The following is a 26,529-nucleotide window of genomic DNA, read 5'->3' as shown; positions in this document are numbered from 1 at the left end:
TATCATTAAAGAGAACAAAAGTGAAAAATTTATATGATACGTTTTAAATATAATTTTACATCTTATGTCTGTGCCATTAAATTCTCATGCGATATAAATGCACATTTATATATGACATTTACATATAGAAATAATATTCACATTTGTTTTGCACTGTCTTATTTAATACACTTTGTGCTGCAATAATCTAAAAGTAGAATTTCTTCTCCTGCTTGTTACTAATTATTTCTGGATATGCTATGCCAACATTTTTAGTCCATGTAATAATTGATCGTATTTTTCGCGCGATAGTCTTTTCATATCAGATATTGCATATCAGATGCGACGTAGCGTACAGTCTAATTCCAGAAATAATTTTAGCCTCCTTTAATTAATTACGATCGACGGAATCAATAGATGTCTTGTAACGCAACTGACATGTAGGAATTATTGAACATCGTATGTATTCTCGATGAACTAACGCCAATGTTTTTTGTTACGAGACTCAATTAATCTGAGAGCAAGAGATAAGGTAATTTAGTAACATTTGACATTCAAACAAGGTTACTTCACCATGATGCAGACGTATCATTATTAATTTACATTAAAGTCAAGGTTTTAACGAAAATTAAAAGAAAAACTTTTCTTTTTACTTCTTTCCAGTATACAAAGAGAAGATGTTAGATTACAACGCTCAGCATTAAATTTGACAAAAATTTTCAGTAATATTTCTTTTTATTAAATTGCCGCGATATTTTAATTCGCTTTCTTTAAAACACAAAAGTATATTCACGCATATATTTAAATTATGTTAAAAAAATAATAAAATTGAAAATTATTACAAATTGTGCCGTGATCTCGATACATATATAAATATTATTATTTAATTGTTTAATGTAATCAGAAAACGGAATATGTTAAAAATGATGATACTCGTTAACAAAAATGTTTTCCATTGGAGACTGCGATTCGGGTCGCAAATGAAAATTGTGTACCTAACAGACCGTTCAAATGCTTTTTGGGAAATTAGATTCCTAGTATAATTTCGCAATCTCCTCTTTTTTGAGAACGGCACTCCTATCTAGTAAGTATCTAGATCGTGCCACCGCCAACAATGCAATCTCAGTCTGTGCTGTGTGCATACTGTGCATCCCTGCACCTAGTATCTCGCAGCGACGTCAGTAATTGAATTTTAAATGCGCTTAATTAGGTCACTGGTTAAGCCACCGATGTAATAACGCAATATAAAATTAAAATCTGCATTCTCTGATTTGAACAAACTAGAAGGGTAAATCTTGATTTATGCCACGCGCCGCGAACGTAATGAAAATCTTGACATAGATCAACATCATTTTTCATAATATCAAATTAGTTGTGTACGCCGTTTGATTTACTGGAAAATGTGATAAACGATTATGTTTTACACTTTTCGTAAAGAATTCATTGAGATTCCTTTAATATTTTCACTCCCCCCTTGTACTTCGTCTTTCATGCAAAATTACTTTTTCGCTGGATCGAATATTCTCCTCATCGCCTTCTCCCATCTCGGATGACTTTTGATATGTCGTCGCGTGCATCCAGCATTTCGAATCGCAGATCGTTCCGTAAATGGCGTAATCTTATCTGGGCAGATAAGACGAACGGCAGTCCCATTGGAAACTGCTAGGCATTTAACGTCGTGTTCGTGAGTTATTGCATACCTCGACTAGGTCATTAATAACCCGGTAGTATTAAGATTGATTCGGAGACACGAGAGAGAGAGAGAGAAAGAGAGAGAGAGAGAGAGAGAGAGAGAGAGAGAGAGAGAAACGCGACGCGTCCCTTGCCGATTTCGCCAAAGTTTCTCGTAATATTTAATCAGTAGTCGAGGCCATACATTATGATGAAGGCGTTGTCTCGTCTCGCTCGTGAAGTACATGCATCTACGGCTGAGTCGTTAATACGGTAAATTGCATTAGCCGGGGGAGGAAAATGGGAAACGTCGGAGTTACGACGACGCCTTCTACTCGCGCGGTGAGACATCTCCATCGAAAGAACGTTTTCGATTACCATTATTTGCACGTACGATCGCGCCGGTTCGCCTCGGTTCGCAAAGAAATCGCGCGTCGGACTTACGCCTCCGACGCTCGTAAATCTCGGTTACGATCTTCCAGCTTTTACGATCGTCGGGTCGCGAGAAAATTCAACCGTGGCGACATCAATATCGGGAGCGAAGCAACACTTCCGCGCTTCCTGCGCGAAAATTTGCGAATAACAGTTATTCATTAGAACGGTCAGTTTCTCCCCCTAGGCGCTTCGAAATAATGATAATCCACCTACCTAGCGGCCGGCGGTGCCGGTACGGTAAAATTGCGAAGCTTAATGGCGGTAATACCGTCGTGGCCGAGCCTTGTATGGCGTTAATAATGCAGTATATTGAGATTGGTTTCGCGAAGCTGAGGAGGGGGAGGGCTCGGAGAACACCGAGGCAGCCAGAACCACAGGGACCTGACCTAGGCATCTGCCCAAGTTATTCGCCCCGCTTTAATAATACATGGACGCGCCAATGTGCGGACTCTGGGAGCCTAATATAAAGACTAACTCCGCAAACATTGTACTTTATTCGGACGATGCGAAACACCCGAGCAATTTCCCCTCTCACTTGACTAAAGTCCCTTATTTGTTCGTGCTCAGTTAAATAATTCTTTAGAAATTTTGGAAAATGTTGCAAACACTTTGAAGTTCTCTCGACGCTGTTTAAATGTTATCGTTATCGACGTCGAGGCTCAAAGATACAAATTATTATTTACCCGCGAAAGACGCGAAAGACGTATATTGCCTTAATTTAGATTGTCCTTTTCGCACTTTGTCCCCCTAATTTAACATTATTTGCTTTCTTCGAGTGAGACGCACCCCTACGGCACCGCTTTTCCGTTCGCGATTGAATACGGTGAAGAAAGTGAGAAAGCACTTTGAGATTCTACGATTTGGGAATAAAATGTAGATAATGAGTTTGCCTTCGCGTGGAAATTGTTAGAAGATCGTCCGCCCGCAATATCGATTTTCGAGTCGTCGAAATGCATATATTCAATAAGATTCTCACCTTCATTGTTGGCGCTGCTCTTGATCTCCGTCGCCTTCGGTGCCGCCGATGGCTTCGGAATAGCTGAAATAAAAATCGTTCGTCTTTAATGACGTCGTATAACTTCTTAAATATCGGCCAATAAATTTAACTCGAACTCCGCCGCCTTATTCATATTTTAACCGGGGGTCATCTTATCTTCGAGCGGCGGGAATTGCACGGAAGAGGGAGGACACGCGGGGAGGGATATAAAGGCGAGGATGGCGCGAGACATTTCCTCTCTCGGCGATTTAACCCGTGCCGATTTACTGCTAACATCCGCCCGGCTTTAAATAAATCTTCGACTCGGGCGAAATTAAACAAAGGCTCGAGAATTCGCGATTTATGGAAGTCGTTTCACTTTTAAATTATTCACGTCGCGAAACCACGTCCGCGCCGCGCTATAATATCCCGTATAGCAAACACACCGCGGCGCGGCGCGGCGGGTAGATGCATAACGATAGCGGTCAGAAAAAAAATTGTTTGTCCGGGCACGAACGGGGGCTAGAAAGTGCACGTCAGCTTACGGTATAATCTGATGGATCCCTCCGTCTCGCCCAGCGAGTTTTTGCTAATGCACCGGTAGCTACCGAAGTCACTCGCTGTCAGGTTTCTGATGGTGAGTCTCATGTGCGCGCGGTAGCTGTTCTCCATGATATTCGTGGTGTACTTCTCGTTGGAGAGAATCATCTCGTCTCCCAGAAACCAGTAGCTCATGGCACGGGGATAAGCTTCTGTGTGACAGTCGATCGTTACGTTGGTGCCAGTTGGCGCACCGACAAGCTGATTCGGCACGAAGATCATTGGAGAAACTGGAACGTTAAAGAGAGATTTATTACACCCTGTCTCTTAGTTTTATTTATCGTTACATAATTTTAAATCGATTTTCTGTATTACAGTTCAGTGAGCGTGTTAAAATGTATACAAAAAAGATTGCTCGTTAAAATAGGATTTTAATCAATTTTAATCGTGGAGAAAATATGAACTATTATTTGTAGAAACAGAAGTAATAAACTGTATGCGAGTAACACGTAACTTTATAACAAGACGCAAGTTCTTTCGACGAACGTAATATAAGAAATTTTGCGATTTTATATGCTATTACATATGTACACAAAATATATTTTAATAGAAATCGCGTATTAAAGCGTTTACATACGGTAAACGCTTAATTATCCATTATGTAGAATTGCTACGCGATAAAATTAAAGACCGCGCTGCGATGTAACATTGAGTTTTCCCGTAATGCCAGACACAACGTGACGGATCAAGTTTGTATTTTCCGGGATGGCGTTCCGCAAAATGCGCCACGGTCGGGAAACGAGTTGGGAACAAAGTCTATTATGGTTACAAGTCTAACGCCGGCGTTAAGGTTACGCAATGAAGAGTTAAGGCCGCACGAGACGACGTCGCTCTGCGCGATGTCGCAACGGTTCCGTCTTTATACCCTTCGTATTCCTCGTCCGGGCGGAGCGCGCCCGCGCGCCCCATTCCGGACGAACAATTTTCTAACTCAGCAACTAAACCAGAAACGGCTCCTTCTTCGTTTCGAATTAATCCAACGTCGGATGCGCGCTCGTATACGCCGCCGACGTTGGTGGCAGGCGTGCGCTTTGGTAACGGGTTAAATTAAAGTTGCAAACTCCGCCAGCGAGTTGTATGATACAATAAAGGAATAATAATGCGTTCATAGACGGGCGCCGGGTGTAAAACGACACCAGGTGCCGAGAGCTCGTTATATCTAACGAAGAGAATCATATTCAATGTGTTCCGGATTGATCCGATGATATCGTGATCCGTTTTTTCGATGCTTACTTCGTCCGCCTTGGTCGGCTGCAGCGACTTTTATTGGAGAAGAAAAAAAAATTGTCATCGATCGAAGCCTGTTCAATATTATCTGTTCAATGCACGAGATAATAAATGAGATAATGTAGATAATAAATTTAATAAATGCCTTTAATGAAACGAGATTCTCTCAATTAAGCCTTCCTAGCTCGCCACACTTTCCATCTGTGGACAACGCTGGGCAGAGATATATAGAAGCGCAACACACAGTTGTCTGAATACGGCAGATATAAACGTAATCGATGGTAGGAAATACGTAGAAGTGTGCATTAATTAAAGTCAATGGTGGCAATTTGTGGATTTGTGGTAAGCCGGAATGCAACGCCGCGAACTACGCTGATGTACAGGCATGGTCAGGTGATCATGACTCTACGAATGTGCATCGTTCATCGTGCATATCATCCCTCGTCATCCTGACCGGCGTTTTTTGTCATTATCAATTAGATGAAGAAAGGCATTGTATATTTCAGGTTTTGCGCGAAGAACGCAAACACGCGTCTGTACCTTTATTAAAGATTAAATCTAATATACAATAAAATTTTTATGTGCAAACTAACTCAGCATTAAAATTGAGAGAAAAATTCTAAAATCCGGTTTGAGAGAAAGAAAAGACTATGCGATTGTATTTTATGTCATAACGTGACATATAAGCTTTAATTCAATAGTCAAATATATATATTTTTTATTGTAGACATTCTCTGAAATATCTTTGTCGAAACTTGTTTAAAAATTAATGTCATTTCTATGCATTTTCAATCGAAACTTATTGCTCATAATTCATTACGATGATCAAAGTATTTTCGAAAATTAAATTATAATATTAAATATTTCTCTCGAACTTTTAACCTTATTGACAAGCGTAAAATTGTACATATAGCTTTACATAGTCCGTGGCCATTTATTATAGCCGTCCTCTGTACTTCGAATGCATGCAACTTTAATAATCGATGTAAATAGCGCGCCGTCAATTACACGCTCTTATCGCGAAATCCCGTCGTGACTCAGCAGCATCGTACTCATAATTACACGGCCAATTGAAAAAGAAAGGATATCATGTTCTCATTACAGTAGCGGGAGATGGTCCCGGCTCGCTTATCACGCTCGCGCACCAGCGGGAACAGCCGCGTGAATTGTCGCGTGTATACCCAGGCAGCAACGTAGGCAGAGTGAAAACGTAGGAAGTAAAAAAATCAACTCGCTAAATCGTGCATGTCTCATCAACATGCCTGATGAAGTAGGTTACTACTTGCAGAGATGGCACACGGAAGCTCCGGCGCCCGGCGGCGGCGGCGTGCATGCCAACCGAATTATGTCCCCGTATCCGCGTCGCGTTTTCCTCCACCCCCTCGCTCGCTATGCTTTATGCAGCGGCACAATTTTGCCCACGTTACAAGGTACACGGGCATGCTGAAAACGCGACATACGAGCCGTGTACTACACAACTGTCCGATTGTCAGCGAGAGTTCAGAAAGATCGTTGTGTGTCAACACGATGTCTTTTGTCGCTAAAATGAATGTACAGGCCTGGAACGCGGTCGAGTTCAGCTTCAACTCTTCAACAAGAACTTGGAATAAATCTTTTAACACGTTGTTTATTTAGCTCGGGTTATTCCATAACACGGGATAACCCGAGCTAAATAAACGATTACAGATAGGAGAGCAATTCGCGAAATGAGTTCGAGTGGGAATTATTTTATTGTCTCACGCGGATTTCATTTCTGCATTGATTGTGTAATCGGACTAATGAACTGCAGTATAATAATTCGTATTATATATGTTAAAGCATGAATAATACTCAACGTATAAATTCCGTTTGTTATCTCTCGTTCATTACGCCGCTATTTATTTTATTTCATAATGGGCCAACATAGAAGACTGGGTAAGTAGTATTTATTGTTCGATTGGTTGGAATTTACGCAAGGTTTCCATCGAAGTACAACGGAGTGTTGCAGCAAATAGTTGTTAGACTATTTCGGAAGAGAACCTTGACGTCTTACATTGATGGAGCATTCTTTCCATTTTCTTCCTCTTTTTCCTACACAAATTATCTGTTTCTCAAAGTCTATGCATTCTTCTCGCGTTAAAAGAGATAAATACAAAATTAAGATACGTAATTCGTTGCATCTGCAATAATCTTTTAATATTCAATTTTAATTGTAATTCTGTAAGAAGAATAAAATCATGAATTGTTTAATATAACTAAACGAACAAGAACAGAAATAGGAAAATGTAAAAGAACACTGTATGAGAATAAGTAATAAGCATACAACACTCCCTGCTTTACAACTTGAAGTAAAATCATAAATATTCATGTCGTATTTTTTATATAAATTATTACTGCCTCGTTTAATCGTACAAAATACGCGCAGATTTGTTTATTAGCTATAAATTGCAAACACACATAATAATTGTAAATTAAAAAATGAGTCGCGCGTGTGTAAGTTATAAGATTGTTTTTCAAAGAAAGAAAGAAGTTTAAGCCAAAGCAACAGTACCGACGCAACTAATGCAATGCGAAACAATATGTCATCTAGCGTGTACCGTGTGTGGCAGTTAAAAAATTAATATACCATCATAGATCACTATCATTATTGCGGGTATATGCATACTATGTATGTACAACGCTGACTAAGGTGGCGACAAAAAACCGTAACGTTGGTGCGCCATCGATCGTCCGGGGGTACACAAAGGAGAAAGCGAAAGAATTATGCCGTCAATCAGACAATCGCGTTGGAAAATTTTCCCACGACTCGCTCGTGTTATTACGTACGTTCAACTTTTCATAAGGCGGTGCCCCGCAAATCCCTACACGCGTACATTATACGTGTGACGCGCATCGCGAGGGGGACGCGCGCTATTCAGAGTGCACGTAGACGATCTCTGAAGCGTTCCGCTGTGACCCGGAACGCGCCGCATCCGCGCGCGGAAAACCGATGTTTTATCCCGCTCGTCTAAATAAAATATGTCCCCCGCCTCCTAAATATTCAAGAGATACCGCCCGGCCTCTGCGCCGTACGTATAACGTATACCGTTCCTTCTTCCCTCAACAACGATGCAGGCCCGCCCGCGCGCACGCACACCGACGTGCAGCAGCACGTGGATGCAGGCATACGAAGTGACACGAACGAATGAAACGCATAAAAGGGAAAAATGACCAGGGCCGACGGGACGGCTTGCGCGCGGCTTCCAGTATTTCCCCCGGGCTTTCCCGACGGCGTTTTTCCCCTCTCCGACGCCCCCTCCCCGCGGATCCCCGCGAATCCTACCCTCCCGTGCCTCCTGTTGTCTGGTATACTGCACGTATTTGGCACGGAGCACGTGCGCCGCTGCACAGCAACGTGTGCACGCGCACGTGTGCTCATGTTGTGCAATTCGTGAAATGAAATTTAAACAATACACGACCGACCCGCCGCGCCGCGCCGCCCGCCGTCGGATCGGAGATCGTACATAACAACGCGTTTAAAATTTATTCGATAAATCGTTGCTGGATATGTTCCAGCCAACCCTCGGCAGAGAACCCCTAATTTTCGCGTCGCCGCCTTGAGAAAGCTCGCGCCACGCTCGCGCTGGTATTTGCGATATTTTACACGTGAACAAGCTGGAAAATTAGGATACTTCATGAACATTTGGAGTTCACAATTGCAGCAGTTTGCCGCATCCAATTAACATAATTTATTACAATAAGTTCCTGCAACACTTGCAACATACCGTGTTCTACATTTTACGATATCGCCATCGCGTAATATCTTTTCAATTTTGTGTATTGTTGCATATAATCTTAACGTAAATTATATTGCTATTTGTCATCAGCAACACATCGACGCCACTCTAATAGTTGCGTCATCAAATTTTAGTTTCAATTGGCAAATTATATTATTGCAAGACCTCACGCGCAATTTGACTAAACCCTTGAATTAAATATCCACGTCGTTAAGCGTTTATTGCGAACATCTAGCATGTAACGTTGTAAAATTATAATTATCGCATCACATCGTACCCCTCGATCGTTGACTGCATGCCATTCATCATGAATATGTATATACATATCTCACATTTGTTACGTACAAACGCAGTAATAATGTACGGTATGCTTGCAACAAACTCACATTCGACATCCACGGTGATCCTCTTGCTGACCGTTGGCGGCACACCATTGGTCGCGATGCAGAGATAAGCGCCCATTTCGCTGCGTGTAATCCTCGTCAAGTTTAATTGCTCACCATCATACAGGGTCACTGAAACCAGAAGCGAGAATTGATTCAGCTTGGTCGAGGGCGCAAATACAGTTTACGGAAACGGGTAGGTATATGCCCTTCGCGTAAGCAACGTTTCATCCTTGTTATCTCGTGAGCGAAACGAGGAAGACAGTTATGCAAATAGTTTGGTTTGAAATTTAGCAACTCACAGCTTTGCGCGATGCACGGACAGCTCTTAACGTTTAGAGTTGAAATTTAACACGCGAAGATGAAATGCCTCGCGACAAATCGAGTATCAATGTTTAAGTTAACGATGTAACTGCTAAAAACTCACGTATTACAATTACGTAATGTAGTTGATTGCTCTAGTAAGGGATTTACGCTATAATAAGGTAATAAAGCAGTATAAAAGTTACAAGAAATCAGAATACGTTTTTGCCGCGTGATTTATGCCTTTGAATATACTTATGTTAGTCTATTATGAAAGTTTGCAGCGAGATTTATATTTTACAAGTAAGATTGTGGTAAAATTATATGAGAATCACGAAACCGAAGAAATGCGGAGATTAAGTTAATACTAGGAGTTTCGCTCATTTTCGTCAAACTTATTCGGTTGCGTTAGGACTTTTCTTCCATTAAATTCTTTTTTCGTTAGACCGAGTTCGTGCAAAATCGCCATATGACTGTCGCAAATAGCTCACGGCTACACAAGTATTAGGACCCGACTCGCGTGATCAGGATTTTCGATGTCATTATCGGTGAAGATGTATGTATTGGCTTCGTGTCTATGTTACATCAAACGACGATTTACGAGGAAACTTCCGCTGGCTCTTTATTACGGGGGAAACAACTGGTAGAGGAGTTAATAGAGGACAGAGAAGAGAAGAAGCAAAACGATCGGCACTCCGTGACAAGAAATAGACGGTATGAAGCTACCGTTATTACCGTTATAGGACAGATAATGAATCGTTTGCATCTCGAGAAATGCTAATAAAAGCAATTTACTTCGATATTACTGCGCTAGAAGTGCCACAAACAAAAATTTTTTATGTAAAATTTTTAATATGCGATACGTTTTTATAATAATAATAATTTTAAAAAATCAGAACAAAACGAGCGAGTTTTGCAGCTTGTAAATAAAAATTATAATAATGATCATATTTCATTTTCGCGCGACAAAAATTTGTTAAATTGACGCAATCGGTAAATCCGAGATTAGTAATGATATTCTGTCAACATAGGTGCTAATAGGTAAACTCTGAAATGATTTATGATATAAGTTAATAAGTTTCATTCGAATCTCTAACCATATTACGTAATAAAATACACGTAGTCCGTGTGGATGGTATCCAAGGAGGATTGCCTTTGGTAATAAATTACTGGCCGATAATGCAATTGATGAGAGAACGAAATTCGATAGACTAAGAAAGAAATTCCTCTCCGACGGGAATCCGATAGAAAGAAGAAGAATTCCTTCTGCTTGTTTAGACATGATATTTACTTCTTTGTATAACGTGAACTTTGTATACGTCCTGTAGATAAAACTCAAACCCAATACGCTTTCACTCTTCTCGAAAATTAGCAATGATAATTAAACTTTCTACGATCCACATGACATGTCGAATCATATCATTGATATAATCATACTAAAAGTATCTTTCCTCTATGAATGCCCATACTTGATCGCGAGCTTCGGATTATCGCAAAAGCAAAATCAACGTCAATCGTACATGCTTAGCGCATCTTCGTGACAATTAATGAAACGAACGTGAGCCATAAGAATGGATTCGAATCACCTGAATCGGCGGTAGCGATACACCTTCCTCGGAGGGGTGGCGTTCATAAATCTTTACCCCGGTTTACTTCGGCTTTGCTTGTCTCCTAGTCGCGATTAACCGACCCCCGACCATTAGAGCGGGCGGCGATGTTTCTTTCACGAGACACATGCCCTGCCAGCTCTACCTTGCCTCGTGCTGCATTCACTGTAGGTCGGACGCAACGTGCAACGTCGATTGGCAAGGCAAGGCACAACCGATCGATCGACGCAAATAATTGAGAGAGAGCGCTCGAAATCCGCGCTTGGAAAACGGCGCGGCGCGAGCGGGGCGGCGGCGGCGGCGTGGAGTTTCGTGGATACCAAGTGACGTGATAACACCCGTCCGATAAACCGCCGTTGTTGCGCCGTGAGGGAAACGATCGCCGTCAAATGGTCGGATATCCGTGCGCGCGTAAAAGCGTAAAAAAATATTTACGAAGGATGTAAAAACATATTTCTTCGACGAGAGCGAGCGCGAGCTCGATTTTCTCGCTGCTATCACGGCGACCGTAACCGGTGAATCCCCATTGCGCACTTCGCTTTCGTTTAATCGCTTCAATTAATACGACGCCTGACCCCGCTGCTGTCGAGATGCGCGTCAGGATTCGACATTTAATCGGATACGAGGAGATAAAACTGCTAGATAGAAATAATAATATTCGTATACGATTTAATTTAGGAAAAATTCATAAATTTGATATTGTTTCTCTCAACGTAGCGTTTAGCTCCAATTCAGCCGAGGAATTTTTCACGGAATAATTTTTTTTTTGGTGTTCTGGATTTTAATCAATGCATTTTAATCAATGGATTTAATCAATCGAAATGATTTTGCTTTTACACCTATGCACCAACGCATTTTAATCATGTTAAATAATTGGATACGTTCATTGTTGAAGATTACCCTCGAATTATTCTGCAAATTCGGGAAAAACAATTATATGCGAAAAAATTTCCGAATATAAAATATATACGATATACCGCACACGTAAAAAAAACCCGAGTAACATATATTTTACGCTTATTTATTGATACAATTGAACTGTTGCGCTCGAGGTAAAAATCTGAAACGAAGAACAATAATAAATTCTGAAACCGCAAAAAAAATGAGAAGGGAGGCGAGGGAAGAAGTCATCAAATGCCGATGACGATTCTGTAGTTCACCAAATGCAGAGTCCAGAATAAAACATTAATCGATTGATACGCCTCAAGCAAGCCTCTTTTAGATCCCTCGGATGCAATATGTCGGATAAAATATTTGCAATGAGTTTTTGATCGTGGTGGCACACCGGTCCTTTCGATACAAGTTCATTTCGCCATCAACTCATCCGATATTAATGTATTCCGCCGTTCTTCGACGAGTCCGGGAATATTTAGATAGCGGGTAGCTCAAAGCCCGAATGCAAATCGATACATCGGATTGAGCAAACACTGATAGTTATTTTTAAGGACGATTCGCAATGAAACTTTCACTCGGCCGTATAAAAGCTCGCCTACAGAGACGGAGTGGCATCGTATGCGAGAGATATATAAAATATGTGGACTCTTGCCGATTTTAATTATAAGAGGATATCTGAAAAATATTTTTTGCAGCGCGCAACGTTCGACGAAAACTGAAATCTGTCGAAATTGTCGAGCTTTGTGGAATAATATACGCCAATGTGTATGACAAAACTGTCAAAGGAATTAATAATACATGATAAAAGTGGACGCGCGGACAGCAAAAGAATGCTTTGAATATTCGAATGCACGGCTGATTGTACATACATAAAATATAATGGACATTCATGCAGCCCATGATGATAAAGTTGAAAGTATGATATTGTCGATAAATCATTCATTTAAATGTACTTTGTTACAAAACTAATAAGTTAAGAGAAGAAACCGGCAAAAATTGTTAAAGTAAGATAAATATGCATCTCTAAGACCGCTCCATACGTACTTTTTGTTCGTCACTTCTCTACGTATAGGTATTTTAGAATCTCTCATGATATAACATCAGAATATTAAGGACATAAATATTCATGGTGTACTAGATTAGTTCTATAATTATGGCAATTTCTGTAGCCGATTTTAACATGTATACAGATATATGTATGTGTTGCTGCTAAAGAGAAGAGTATTTTATTTTATTTCTATATATATTTTCACTTTATTTGTAATATTTGCTACTATTAAAGGATCCCGATTGACGAAAAAATTATGAAAAGTTAATTATTCTAATTAATGTACCTATGTTCCGAACAGGTATATTAAGCTATCGAAGCCAAATTATCAGAACACAAAAAATAGCAAATAATTAGCAAATTAATTCCATATACCAATTCCAATTTTTTTTTAAGCTTTAATTAGCTTAATATACCTGTTCCAAACATCGATATCACATTTACACATGTAGAAATGTAATTTTATTTTCAATGCAACGAGATTACACTTGCAAGTTGCATTTATCCACATTTGCATTCTCTTCGGTAATCGGCTCATAAGTCAGCCTTAACATGTCCATTCATCGCGATTTATCTTTATTCAACATCTTTCCATTCCACAGTTCGCCCCTTGACACTCAACCATCGACCGCGGCCAACTAACGTTTCTCTTGGCCGCGGTGCAGCGCGAAATACCGGAAGCGGTCGCGCGGGAAACGACGATATGACACGTATTAATAAAACGACGAAACTAATCCGTGAAATTTTACCACGTCACTATACCAGCGATGACGCGCGGGCACGCAAAGGGTATTAAATAATATTACGAACTATACCGGAGCTCTGGATACGTATGCACATGCATGCATATGTACCTACCCTGCCGAAAACTTGGAGGATAGTGCGGGCGCGCGAGCGCGGTCCCGGTGCTCCGTCATGAATTTGTATGAAGCTTTAGAGGGGCTCAGATGCCCCGGAGCGCGGCTTTGCAGATGTTTGAACAGAAATTCCGGCCTTTTACGATCCTATGCGGTGCGGCGGTGCGGCGGTGCGAGCGGTGCGAGCGGTGCGAGCGGGACGACAGACATGGGCACGGGAAAAGGTGAGAAGGCGGACCCTGCGGAGGGTGAAAGGTACAGATAGAAGGGATATGAAAGGCTCTCAAGTGGCCAGGCCAGACGAAGACGACGGGTCGTGATGAAACTGTGTGTAACGAAATAGTCAGACGAGAAAATTGCGCCGGATACCGGGATTATAAAATAGGCCGTACTTTTCGACGCACATTTGCGTTGATGTGTGCGGACTTTGAATGGAAATATTACCTGTGCGAATATTAGAACTGCGTAAATATTGGATTCTTTTGAATAGCCAAAGTAACAAGGAAAACGAATCTATAGCATGCCAATACTAAAAATGAACAGATTAAACAACTTAAGTTGCACTTAACTGAGCGTAGTTTAATTTGTAATTATTCGGTTCAAGATATAGAACGCAATTGCTAATTTGAAGTCAATGTTTCTACATGTATCCTCGTTACTTAATTTTATTAATTATACAATTTCATACAAGTTCGAATAACTGCTCAGTCTCCTCATTTACACTATCATTTATATCATTGTAATCATTTTTATACTTTACAAAGTAATTTTTATAGAAATAAAATGAGAAAAGTGACTGGACCCTTTCTTAGTCAAGAATAGACCTTCTAGCGCAAAAGCGTTAACAAATAAATATCGCCTCTGTAATATCCAAAATGTTGAACAACTAATTGCAGACAAAGACACTTAATTACAACATGACGCGAAAGTAATTGGCACTAACTAATAGTCTCTTTGACGTCATCCGACATCGCATCGTAAAATAAAATTGAGCAATTAACGCTATAAAAAATATCGCAAATCGTTTTCCTTGAACTTTGCATCGAGCTCATAAAGTGCGACACATTTGTATATAATTATAATTATACGAAATTGTGTGTATCCACAGACGTTTGTCAGCGGTCTGTAATGCATCACGCTAACGGAAACCATGTTTGCTTATCACGAATGTTTGCAATCCATCACCGAAATGCAAACGGTAAAGGACGGTGTGGTTTTACTCGACACTGCAAATTGACGCGTGCTAGAGCGCGATGCTTTACGACAGCATGCTTTCAGGATGATTTAAAATCCTCCTTATCATCACTCTTCACTTTGAGAACGCCACGAGTAAAATATGTGAAGACAAAAAATGCGACGGCGATGGACTATTTATAATATGAAAATATGCCGATAAAATTTATTTATCTCATACTTTGAACAAACAAAATCAGAATCTGCAAATATATTGTTTTAATATATATATATACATACACACGTATTTTCATTGCGAGCCTCAATGTACCGATGAGCCCATATCGCATAAATATCTAAAACGTGTATTTACCAACGATAAAATTTCAATATTTATTCGAAAGGTAGTCTTATCGCACAAATAACGTACATATGATGCGCCACCCAGATATCTACCCAGATATATTGTATATATCTGAATATATTCAAGATAACAAATAATCCAGACAAACATGGAAAAAATCAATAAAATTTCATATCATCGATTGTTATTTGTAAAAAAATAGCTTTAATTGTTAAACAAAGGGTCTTTTAAAACAAATTTAGTGACGGAAAGGGGTAACATTCTCCACGACATTGTCCGGCTGCCCGACGCGAATAGGTTTCCGCGTTTCTGTTTGGCATTCGATAGCAGTAAACCGACATAATACATTTCGACGATTACAAGGATCGATCCGGCTGGAAGACGATGTATCGGTTGGTGCAACAGCCGGCCGTCGGCATCAGGATGTAGCCGAGGAGTAGTACGGATAGTACGATTAGCCCGAGCACGGTTATAAACCGTTCCAAGTGGCAACCGAGCGATTAATTTTCCGGCTTGCCGGCAATTGACTCTCCTTGCACGACTCAAACGCAGTCTGGGACAACGGACTACACGTGCTACTAACTGTTTTATAACTGGATCACGCAATTGCACGTAATGGCAACTCTGTTACGAGTGCAGCTACGAGTATGTGCCGCTATTATTGAAGCTAGCATTATCCTAACGTTAATTGACCGGACTACTAGACTGTTTGAAATTTGGAAATTCATCGGTTACGGTTCTTTCGCCGCCAATTTACAGAAATGCAAAGATGTATTTTGTTTTTGGGTAATTTTATAATAACCCAACACATAGGTGAACAATCACCTAATCACTTGATCACTTGACTTGTTAGTGAGTTTAGTGACTAGTAACGTTGTACCCGGAAACCGTACACAAATAAATATTATAATAATTATCAAGAAGACACGTTCGTTTTATTCATTTATTTCGTGTAATTATTGATAAAATTGTTGAACAACACACGCAATATGCCAAATCATTATTTCTCATATTTGCGAAAATAATTACACAAGAAGTTTGTTATAGCTTTTAAAGACAAAAATGTAATAAGAGGCGATAAATAAGCTATATAATCAAAGAGCGCGTGCTTGTCCTTTCGTTTTCCGACGAACTCATGAAACTCGATAAATCAGCGAACTATAGGCAAACTGATTTGAAACCACTCCACTACTAATATTCTCTTTCTAGAAAGCGCTATTTCCGCACGTGACTCCATTCAATAATCAAGACGGGAACACGCTGGAAATTCCTGAAGGACCCAATTTCACCGTAAAACTCGATGAATTAAAACTGGTCCACGTAGCGCCGACGCTACCTCCTGGGGGAGGATGTCGCCGTCCGGATGTCAACGTGTCCCAGATGGCGTCGACATTAACCCATGAGAAACGTGCGCGAGGACCAACCGCCGTGTTACGGTCAGGAAGCCGCTGCGGTTTCGGCCTTCAGATCGAAATGTCTCTCCGGGAGAGCGCTAACAGGATGCGCATTCACCAGCCGATGACATTTCACGATCACAATGTCACAATTGAGTAGTTTCATCCCGGATTCTAACTGTTAAAGAGACTAGATAATAAAAATACTAAATAATAAAAACACAACGTAATATTAATAATTTTTTGATGGTAACATTATTATTTTGTTCTTGTTCAGTTTCATGAAGGTATTCGTGCATCATAAAGGCGAAAATTTTACATCACGTATTTGATTCTCGTAACCAATTCTGTCATTTAATTCACATTAATTTAATTATTTATTAATTTAATTTAATTATTAAATTTCAATATACTCCCATTTATTTACAGCTGTACATAAATATTTTTTTCGGCTGAATATTTATGGCGCGCTGTCCAATTACTAAATTTTAATTAAAATGTATCATATAATTGTCTGTTTTTTATTATTCGTTATACAATTATTTAATTTTATTGAATTTAATTAGTTACAATAATAAGCGGAACAGGACACAATCAATTAGAAAAATTGCCATTTAAGGTCCGGGCTGAATCTTTTAGCCTAATAATAATATATTGTGAAATTTGTATGTTTTCTCCAAACTCAGTAAATTGCGCGCCGATTTTTTGTCGACCTTTCTTTGTTGGAACAATAAATTCACATATTTCACAGAATATTATTATTATTATTAGGCTATCAAGATCCCCTCCAGCCTGAACTTTAAATGGCCTTTTTTAAATTAATTCTTGATTAGTTACGTTTTTAGAGTTTAATGATTTTTGTTATAATTTCTATTGACTTGTAAAAATTCCATTGACATACTTTCGGCAGCGCGATAGGCTCATAAACTCTCGATAAATAAAATTTTTATCGAGAGTTTCCTTCTTCTCGGTTTGCGGTCACAGAATATTTGTGGTTACGGAATATCTCGGGGCATTAACGTTCCTCTTCTCGTTCTTCGATTTTGATACGAAAATACAACTGTAACCGAATTCATCGTCACGCTTGAAGTAAGTAAACATCCTCGAACAGACTCGTCCATCTGGCACATTTGGGGTTGAACGATCCCGATTGTCGGAATTTGGAGCTCAGCCGAAGCCGTACGGTTCTGCCTATCAGTTCAGCAGTTCCAGCGCACATCGTGAATAACGCAGGAAGCTATGCTTCCGAGTGGAAGCCGTCGGGTAGGAACTGCTAGACCGCTATTTCACGAAATTAATTGAATTACGCCGACGGAGCGTGCAAAGCCGGGGAACGTTGCGCCGGCTCTTCTTCGTGCATCCGAGTGCCTTGTAAACAGGAAGTACGTTCGAATTGCATTCCGCGCGACAAAAAGCACGATCCCAAGGGACAGCGTGTTTCCTCGACTTCCTTGGATATCGCTGGCGCACACACGCGAGAGAGAGAGAGAGAGAGAGAGAGAGAGAGAGAGAGAGAGAGCTCGCCTGGAATGCCTCGATACTGTCGATAGAGACGGCAGTCCATGCACGCGATCTCGAAGAGCGATCTGACGAGAATGTGCATGCAAAAAGTTGGGATTACCGTAGTCGAAGAAGCGCGATTACGCTGAAAGTTCCCTCGGCCATTTACATAGTACGTTGCATCCGAAATGGCTTAATCCACGTACTGTAAGCGGGCTGATTCTGTTTGCTTAGGTTTCGAGGTAACGACGGTTGAATGACCGCACGAGGGTGGGTTCAAAAAGAAAGTGAATAAAGAAGCGCAATCTTGCTAACAGGACATTTTAGCCGACTCTACTTTCCATCTTCGCGTTCGTGGTTTTCTTTTCACCGAGGCAATTTCCGCTAATTGAAACGTCCCACTCATATTCCGACTTTCAGTTACAAGTTGAAAAGACGTTTGAAAGGCGTGTGATATAAATGAAGTTACATGTCAAAGTGATATTTCTCTTTTGATTAATATTTACACACTTTCGGTCAATGCTATCTTGATATTTATATAGTGGCAGAGGTTAATCCTTGACTTATGTTTGTAGGGCTGCGTTCAGAAACGTCACCCGAGTATACTTTCTTCTCTTTCTAACTCGCTGAGATAGAAAGAGAAGGGAGTATACTCGTGTACACTCGGGTAACGTTTCCGAACGCAGCCTAAGACATCTCGTTGGACCTTTTTTCGCGCCATTTCACTTACAACTGAATGCGTCACTGCTAGCCTCAAATGTCAGAGACAAAAGAAAAGCAGCAAGAGACGAGTCGCAAAATTAAGAGTACACGGACGGAGCGTCTAGAGAAAAAGTTATACTACATTTTGGAATTTTGAACATTTCGAATATTAAATATTTGTAACTAAACTTGCCCAGTGAGATGTCCACCCCTTATATATATTTATATAAATATCAAGTTCTATATTCTATAAAAATTTCGGCAAAATAAATAAATAGATTCTACAAATTCTACAAAATGCGAGTCGAATAAGCTTATTCGTTTATTATTATTCTCTAATACTAAAAAATAATACAGATAGATTTTAGAAAAAAAATATTTATCTCAAAATATGGCAATGTGAAAGTATTAAAGTGGTTGCTCAATGCATTTTGCAGTGGACGTCTTTTAAAGACGTCAGAGCGCATCAACGTCAAATGTATTAAATGTCAGTTATTTGTATCGTAAGAATTTTAAATCGCGATTCCTAATAAGTTACTAATTGCTTTTTACATACATGCAATCGCAAACTAGGGCAGAAGAATAGAATCAGTATGTCGGCATCGAACTGTCAATCACGTACTTCCTTGAAATTCCGGATTCAATTTATCCTTAACAATCCCATTAGGGAGTCTCCACGTCGATACCCTCTGGTACAGCAGGAAACTTTGGTTTTGCCTCGAGCTGGACAAAGTGCCGATGTAGCTTGTCTTGTCTCTTACTGCGACTGACACTTTGGCATGACTCGACAACGTGGAAATCACATTGTCTAGTACGCGTAACGAGCACCCTCATATACCTAATGTAACTTCAGCACGTGCACTACACGCGCATATGAGTACACGTTTGAAAACGATGCAACAAAGTATGTACATACATGCACACAGAAACGCTAGATAAATACACGTATATACATATATCTAATGTTAATGAACAAATGTATACGTGCAAAAATATATGAGGTGTCTTGCTTAATAAGCACGTTTTAACATTAATATTTTATGATTTAAGAGTCAGAAGTTTTGCTAATTAAGGACCTTATTATTTTCTATCAGGAGAGAAGTAATCACGGACGCGACTAATGAGACGAATAAATATATCAACTTACAACTATCTTCTCAGATTCCAGAATGTTGCGTCACAGGGACTTTTCTCAATTATCTCTCGTACATAGTCAATATATCTCGTTATTTTTTACAAATAATTGTCCCTAATTATTCTCGTGCAGTAAAGGATTTTAACGTTAAACATAGAAGAGGATCTAAATTATTATCAGCGGCAATATCGATGGCGTTAAACGTTACGAATTGAAACGGGAGTTACACCGTGTACGTATGCATGTAGATACGACGTAAAGCAGCACGTGAGACGCGTCGTTGTCGTCGAAATGTGTGCGCGACCGAACTTGGGCGCTCGTTAAAAGTTACCGATGCGTCCCCGAAAGTGGATACGAAGTCCGATAACTCGATCTCGGCGCGCAGCACGACGTCGCAACGGACGAGCTAGACTGCTAGATTGTCGTTTCTGATCGTGACATCTCGAGATTCTCTCTCCCGTGCTGTTCACCCTGTTATTTGTTGACGGATCAGATGGCGCATTGTGTCGCCGGAAGATTCCATGTTACGCAACACGTGTGGCTGTCGCAGTGCGTTAATTGCTCGCGTACCATAATCGAATGATGCTCCACATAATGCGAGACTGTGATTTGTCTGTTTATATTTGTAGAGGAGATCGGCAAAAATATAAGAGAGAAAAATTGGTAACGTTCGTAGTGTATAATCCTGTATAATTTTTTTTTTTTTTTCGGAGAAATATTAATACTATGAACGTGTGGTGATGCATATGCATTTATATCTCATTGGAATGCACGTAGCATTCTCCTATCTGTAGATGCATAAAATTTATTACAGGGATTATATATCTCCTAAATTATTAGCCCCATTTATTCTAAGCACGCGAAGTTAATATTATCTCACAAAGATAAAATGGCAAGTGAAATATCTTTAAATATCTTTCACATTAAATGCATATATTAGATACATTTTATTTTTATCAAAGTTAAATGTAATTTTTCTTTGTGGCTTAATTGTTTGCCATTTAATAACGTTATCCCTTGGTCGGTTCCTCATTTCGCTTTGCGAAGGTATCTCATGCTATCTCATCAAAATCATTCGAATTACGCGGAGGCTAATTGCTGACAAGGTAAAATGAATAGCTCGAAAGCTGTTCCGAGCAATTTATAATCATGACTGGTGCGGAGCCGTCGGTCGTGGCTATTCTATGGTGCATTGCGGCGCAATATACACGGATACAAAGAACGTAGAGTACGCTCTTAGCTCGCAATCCTTCTGATTCGCCTGAATTATATCTGTATTTAACCTATTATACCGCTGGTATTAAGGGTATAACAGTCTATCGTTGTTTTTCAGAAGAAAATTCACATAGGTCGGGGATGCGACGGGATTTTGAGCACAAAGCTAGGACGAAGCGCGGCGTTTAATTACCGTAAACTTCGTTGCGTTGTTAAAAATGAATACCGCGAAGGATTTATAACGATGCAGAAGTATACATGAGAAAGCACATACGTTATTTATTAACACGTTTATTAACGTGTGACACTCGTGAACGTCGGTGACGTATAAGAAGTTTAAACTCGCTCTCGACAAATTTAATTCGCGATAACTCACGATTGATTAAGTATTAGATTATTTCAGTCACGTCAAAAATATATTTCCTGAAATGTTCGTAATAACTACATAATTGCGTGTATAGGTGGCATTGACTAATTGTTACCAGTTCCAAGTAATTACGTGAAATTCGCTTCAATATAGATCGCTTCACATGAGAAAAAGAGATAAAGTATGTGCGCAAACATTTTCTTTATTTGTTAAGTCTCTAATGCAGATTTAGTATATTATATGTAACACAGATTTATCATAAATATATAATCTCATAAAGACTTACCTTTTATAGAGAAAGTTTACTCTTTAAATTTATTGCATAATCGATATAGAACTCGCTTCGCAAACACTTCTAATAATGTCTGCATATTTTAACGAGCGCTAAACGAGACAAAATTCCCCTAAGAAATTAACCGCGTGAAATTTTGCTGCTTCAGTGTCTCTAAGCCTCTCACAAACGCGTTCTCCCGCAGCGGTAACATCAGTGGCATTACCAGCAGCAGCAGCAGCAACAACGAGGGATCCTTTTAATTCCGTGTCGGAATCACGCCGAAGGAGACCGTCGCGTATCTTTAGTAACCAGTGCATATTTCATAGATGTGCCGTGTATGCGCATAATTTTCAAGCGACTGCTCTTACACCCGCCTGCAGGCGCGTCTTCCACCCCCTCCGGCGCTCGCCTACTACGGAGTACTACGGACCCGGCTGTCCGCTCGCTGACGGACGTTCTCTCCTCGCAGCTCGGGGCAGGAGCTGCTCGCTGCTTCGCGTCCTACTCCGCGAAGGGCTGTGAGAGAGTTGATTAATCTCTACAATATTTAAGAAGCGCCGGGGTCGAGAGCAAAAAGCCTTCCGCCCGAGCTTTACCGAGATAGCTTTCCTCGTTATATAAATCCCCCTGGCTAATCCGCTGTTTGCATCGATGTACCTCTTGTGTTTTCTCTGCGGTATCCCTGCCTTCTTGTTCCCCCCGTGATTGTTCTCCACAATGCGTCGCTCGCATGGCCACTAAATACATCACCTTAATGGATTTGTAGGTGTGTCCCCAAAAGAAGCTTCTTAAAAGTTCGATTTTTCATACTAGAATGTTATCAGGAAATTTTTTATCAGAAAATCAGATATTATTAACGTAATAATATCGCAATAGTATCAGAAGCTGTAGAAAAAGTAATGTTAGACTATTAACCGTTTAGGCGGTTATAACAGCTGCTATGAATTTTATTTATATTAAATACGAGAAACATACGCGAGAACAAAAGATTATCATGATTATCTGGCAATAAGTTGCGGCAAATATTTCGCGATTAAACGTTAAATGAAATGGGATAGTTTTATATCGGAGAGTATAAAATATATGGGCGCGGAATTATGATAATCCGTGCGATCACGCGTACATAATACTTCATATATGTATATGTATTTACAGTATTACTTGCAATTCGAAGTTCAATTCGACTGATTTATTTTTAACGTTACTCGTGGCGTACCGAATTTAAATATATGACAGCTCTCAAACCAATTAAGTTAATCCGCGTAACGATTTCACGAGACAATTTCAGTGCAAGTAATACGTACGCGCGAATAATATGCCGCAATGTCCCTTTACGTTCGACCAAATATTTATGCGAGTGTAACTCGATGAGATGCGGGATCGCGTCGCAGATTGGTAGATAGAATTGTGCGACGCGGCAATTGCGTTACCCAGTTTATCGTATCCCGTGACGTTAACTTGCGGCCACGTGCCCACCAGGGGATTTTGGCATGTGGCGCGCGCATAACTCGCGCGCTTTAACAATTATGAGTCCGAACGTGCGGATTCAATAACGGCGCGCCCCTCGAAGTATATACTTTACGGTAACAAGTTACATTATATTAGAATTGTCGCCTACTTGTGCGAATTACTTGCGCGAGATAGACGCCGAGAGCGCACCGTGTCGACGAAAAGAACCGCGAAAGCAGATAATTGTATTACTAATCACGCTGCAGATGGAGCAAACCTGCAGAGTTTGCTCGGCCGCAATAACTCGCGGTGGTTGCGGCCATTGAAGATTTCACGTTGGCACATTTCTCGCGAGAGGAGAAACGTAATGCGTTTAATCAATAAATCGATAGTACATTGCCAAGTGTACCTACGAAAAAAAAAATAGTTTTAACACTGTACAGCGCGAAGGGTTCATTTCGAAAAGCGCATCATCGGTCAATTACGACGTCTGTCACTCTCGCACCTCTCGCTCATCGAAATAGCGCGACAGAACGGAGAATAAAAAATCGCGAGATTTAATTCAATCAATCTGGGTTAAAAAAAACTGCGGGCCGGAGAACTGACGTTTAACACAAAAAGCGCGACACCGAGCACGGAATTATTGAACGTCGAACAATATCATGTATGGAATTATTAAATGGCGAAACTCTATTCCATAGCGTAATTCTATTCCATGAAGAAAAGATATATATATATATAGAGAGAGAGAGACTTAAAGGACGTCCCGCGGATGCCCCAACTACCAGGGAGCAGGCGATAATTGCATTGCTAATAGCACGACGGCGAGTGGGTGGGGAACTTGCACAGTTTATCGCACTTTATTGCTTTACCATGAGCGTCGTACCCTCTGGGCATTCTCCGATGGCGCGTATGCAGTTTGCCCTGTTCTGTCCTGAAGCTTAACGCTCAATGTGCAAAGACGATAACGGCGTAACACGCGTGGAGACACAATGTAGATATTAGATAAACGCGCGCCCCGCGCGCTTTACGGGGCTATCATTGCCACGATTTACTGCTCTTGATGTTGAATACGATGCCGTAACTTTCTTCTTTGGCTCCGTTAATTAGTTATCTGTCGTCTATGATTTATTACGGAAAGCGGAAGAAGAAATCATCTCGTGATATTCCGGAACAAGTGTATGCAACAGTAAGTACTTATATGCCCTTTAATTAAGGTAGTTCAATGATGAACAACTTTTGCCAAAAGTGATAGGTTTTATTTTTTATATCGAAAAAAGGAACTCTCCTGAATCGATTAAGCCTAGAAAAAAGATAATTCACCGTCCCGTTCTCAAGATATTTAATTTTAAAATTAGGTGATTTTAATGATTTTAACATTGATCTAATAGGAAAAGAGGTTATTTTCCTATGAATAACACGACTTTGCAAAAAATCTTTTGCCAAAAATGTCTGAACAATATATATTCGATGGAAAGAGGACACTGTGAGGAAGCCTATAGTTGAAGGTGAACACAATCCACCGTACAGTTTTTTTTTTAATTAATAATTAAAGTTGAAAACTAGTCAAGCGACGCGTTAACACACACTTTATTTAATCTATTTCAGGCAAAATATTATTCTACAACAAAAAAATTATTTACTAATGGTCTTTTTACGTCGTTACGAAGCTTTGCGATGCGTTATTCTATTTTTTTATAATCATAAAAATAAAAAAATTATAAATATTGTTTTGACTTCGGCCCTTCATCATCGAACTACCTTAATACGCATTACTTGATTATGAGTACTAAAAATCTTTTCGTACATTTGTGTAGAACTCTCCAATGTTTTACCGGTTGAATATACTGTGATGTTTATATTAAATAGAAATCATATTAATCCATCCGAATCCAGGATTAATGTAACAGAGATAAGCTGAGATTCATAAAGTAAGATATAAACGTTATAGGGGTGAAGCGCAATAAAGAACTTACAGTCGACCCGATGAAACAGATAATATCTTTTTTGCAAGTTTCTATAAAGATCTTATTTGCGACATTAATCACGAAAGCAAAATCTAAAAGCCATAAGTTGATAACACTGACACGCAAGAAAATAATTATCGAAAGTCTAATAAAAACTTAAGTTGATTCACGTGCGGCTGTCACATGAAAAATATTGCCGTCTGAGTGTCCTGAATTTCAATCTATCTGGGGCGAAGTCGGAGTAAACACGGAGAAATTCACGACGCCACTCGGCGGTGACAATATAATCACTTTCAGATTATCTGCGTTAAAGATTTTACCGCGCATTTGTTCATTAATTCTCAAATGACTGATTCATTTGAGAATTAATAAATAAATGCACGGCAGGATTGATGTTTTGTATTAAGCATGGTGCATTTTATCCGTTTCGCGGAGATTTGTAATGCGCACGATTAAATAATATAATTGTTTTTGTCGAACAATTAAATATTTGTCCGTACATTTCCCGCGCCAAACCTATCTGCATACGTATATGTCGTTGCGGAGATGCGATCAGACTGAGTGTGGTGAAACTCCTCGTAAATCGGATTATCGGAGAAATCCGAAGGAAACACGAAATTGCTCAACCGATAAGATGCGGCTTTTTATTTCGCATTTTCTAACGCACCTCGGACTGGACTGCCTGTGCAAGCAGGTATCTCTACGTTCGTAATTGATGAAAATTTACTTCAAATTTCTTTTTTCAGCAAACGTCCGTCGATCTGCTGCTTGAGCGAGACGTCGATGCCAAGACTCGTGGGACCCGAAGAAAAACGTACGGGGAAGGAGAACATCCTCTTGTACCAAAAATTACTTTCCGTATTGAACTTCAGCTGCATTACAAATACCCCCGTTTCCCCTTGTAAAAGTACTTGAAAGTTTCGACTCGCGTAGACAAGGGATCCCGAGACATCGTAAAGGGGAAACTCGTGGAATCGTTTTTAAGTTCATACATAAGCGAACAAAGAAAATTCTCCAAACGCTCGAAACAAAATATGTAATTCGGTGCAAAATATAATTAAATAATCAAGTGTTAAAAAATTTTATGATATATGTATATTTACTGCAAAATGCGTGATAGAAATACATGTAAAATAAAAAGACTAATAAAAAAATAGTAGCATGAAATATTAAAAACTCGTGTAGATATTTATACCCAAAAATAGCAACGGTGTTATTACAATTTTGAAAAATGATTTTAATTGATCTATTTTA

General features: G+C 39.9%; 1 protein-coding gene and 1 long non-coding RNA gene across 9 annotated transcripts in view; one reads left to right on the top strand and one right to left on the bottom strand.

Annotated features, from left to right (window-relative positions):
* The window catches only part of LOC139807968 (uncharacterized), an 82,411-nt gene extending 55,980 nt beyond the window's left edge, over positions 1–26,431 (top strand). The window contains exon 3 of the long non-coding RNA XR_011730767.1: positions 26,022–26,431. This is a non-coding gene — a long non-coding RNA (uncharacterized lncRNA). The remainder of the gene's footprint in view (positions 1–26,021) is intronic.
* LOC139807967 (lachesin) overlaps positions 1–26,529 on the bottom strand; it is a 268,286-nt gene that overhangs the window by 41,922 nt on the left and 199,835 nt on the right. For all 8 annotated transcript variants that reach the window (XM_071769497.1, XM_071769498.1, XM_071769490.1 and 5 more), the window contains 3 exons: positions 9,030–9,158; positions 3,607–3,891; positions 3,062–3,124 (listed from right to left, as the gene is read on the bottom strand). In XM_071769497.1, the coding sequence (XP_071625598.1) occupies positions 3,062–3,124; positions 3,607–3,891; positions 9,030–9,158 (477 nt within the window). The remainder of the gene's footprint in view (positions 1–3,061; positions 3,125–3,606; positions 3,892–9,029; positions 9,159–26,529) is intronic.

This window comes from Temnothorax longispinosus, chromosome 2 (assembly GCF_030848805.1).
Source record: "Temnothorax longispinosus isolate EJ_2023e chromosome 2, Tlon_JGU_v1, whole genome shotgun sequence".
Lineage (NCBI taxonomy): Eukaryota > Metazoa > Arthropoda > Insecta > Hymenoptera > Formicidae > Temnothorax > Temnothorax longispinosus.
This window is presented reverse-complemented; position numbering and strand designations above follow the sequence as displayed.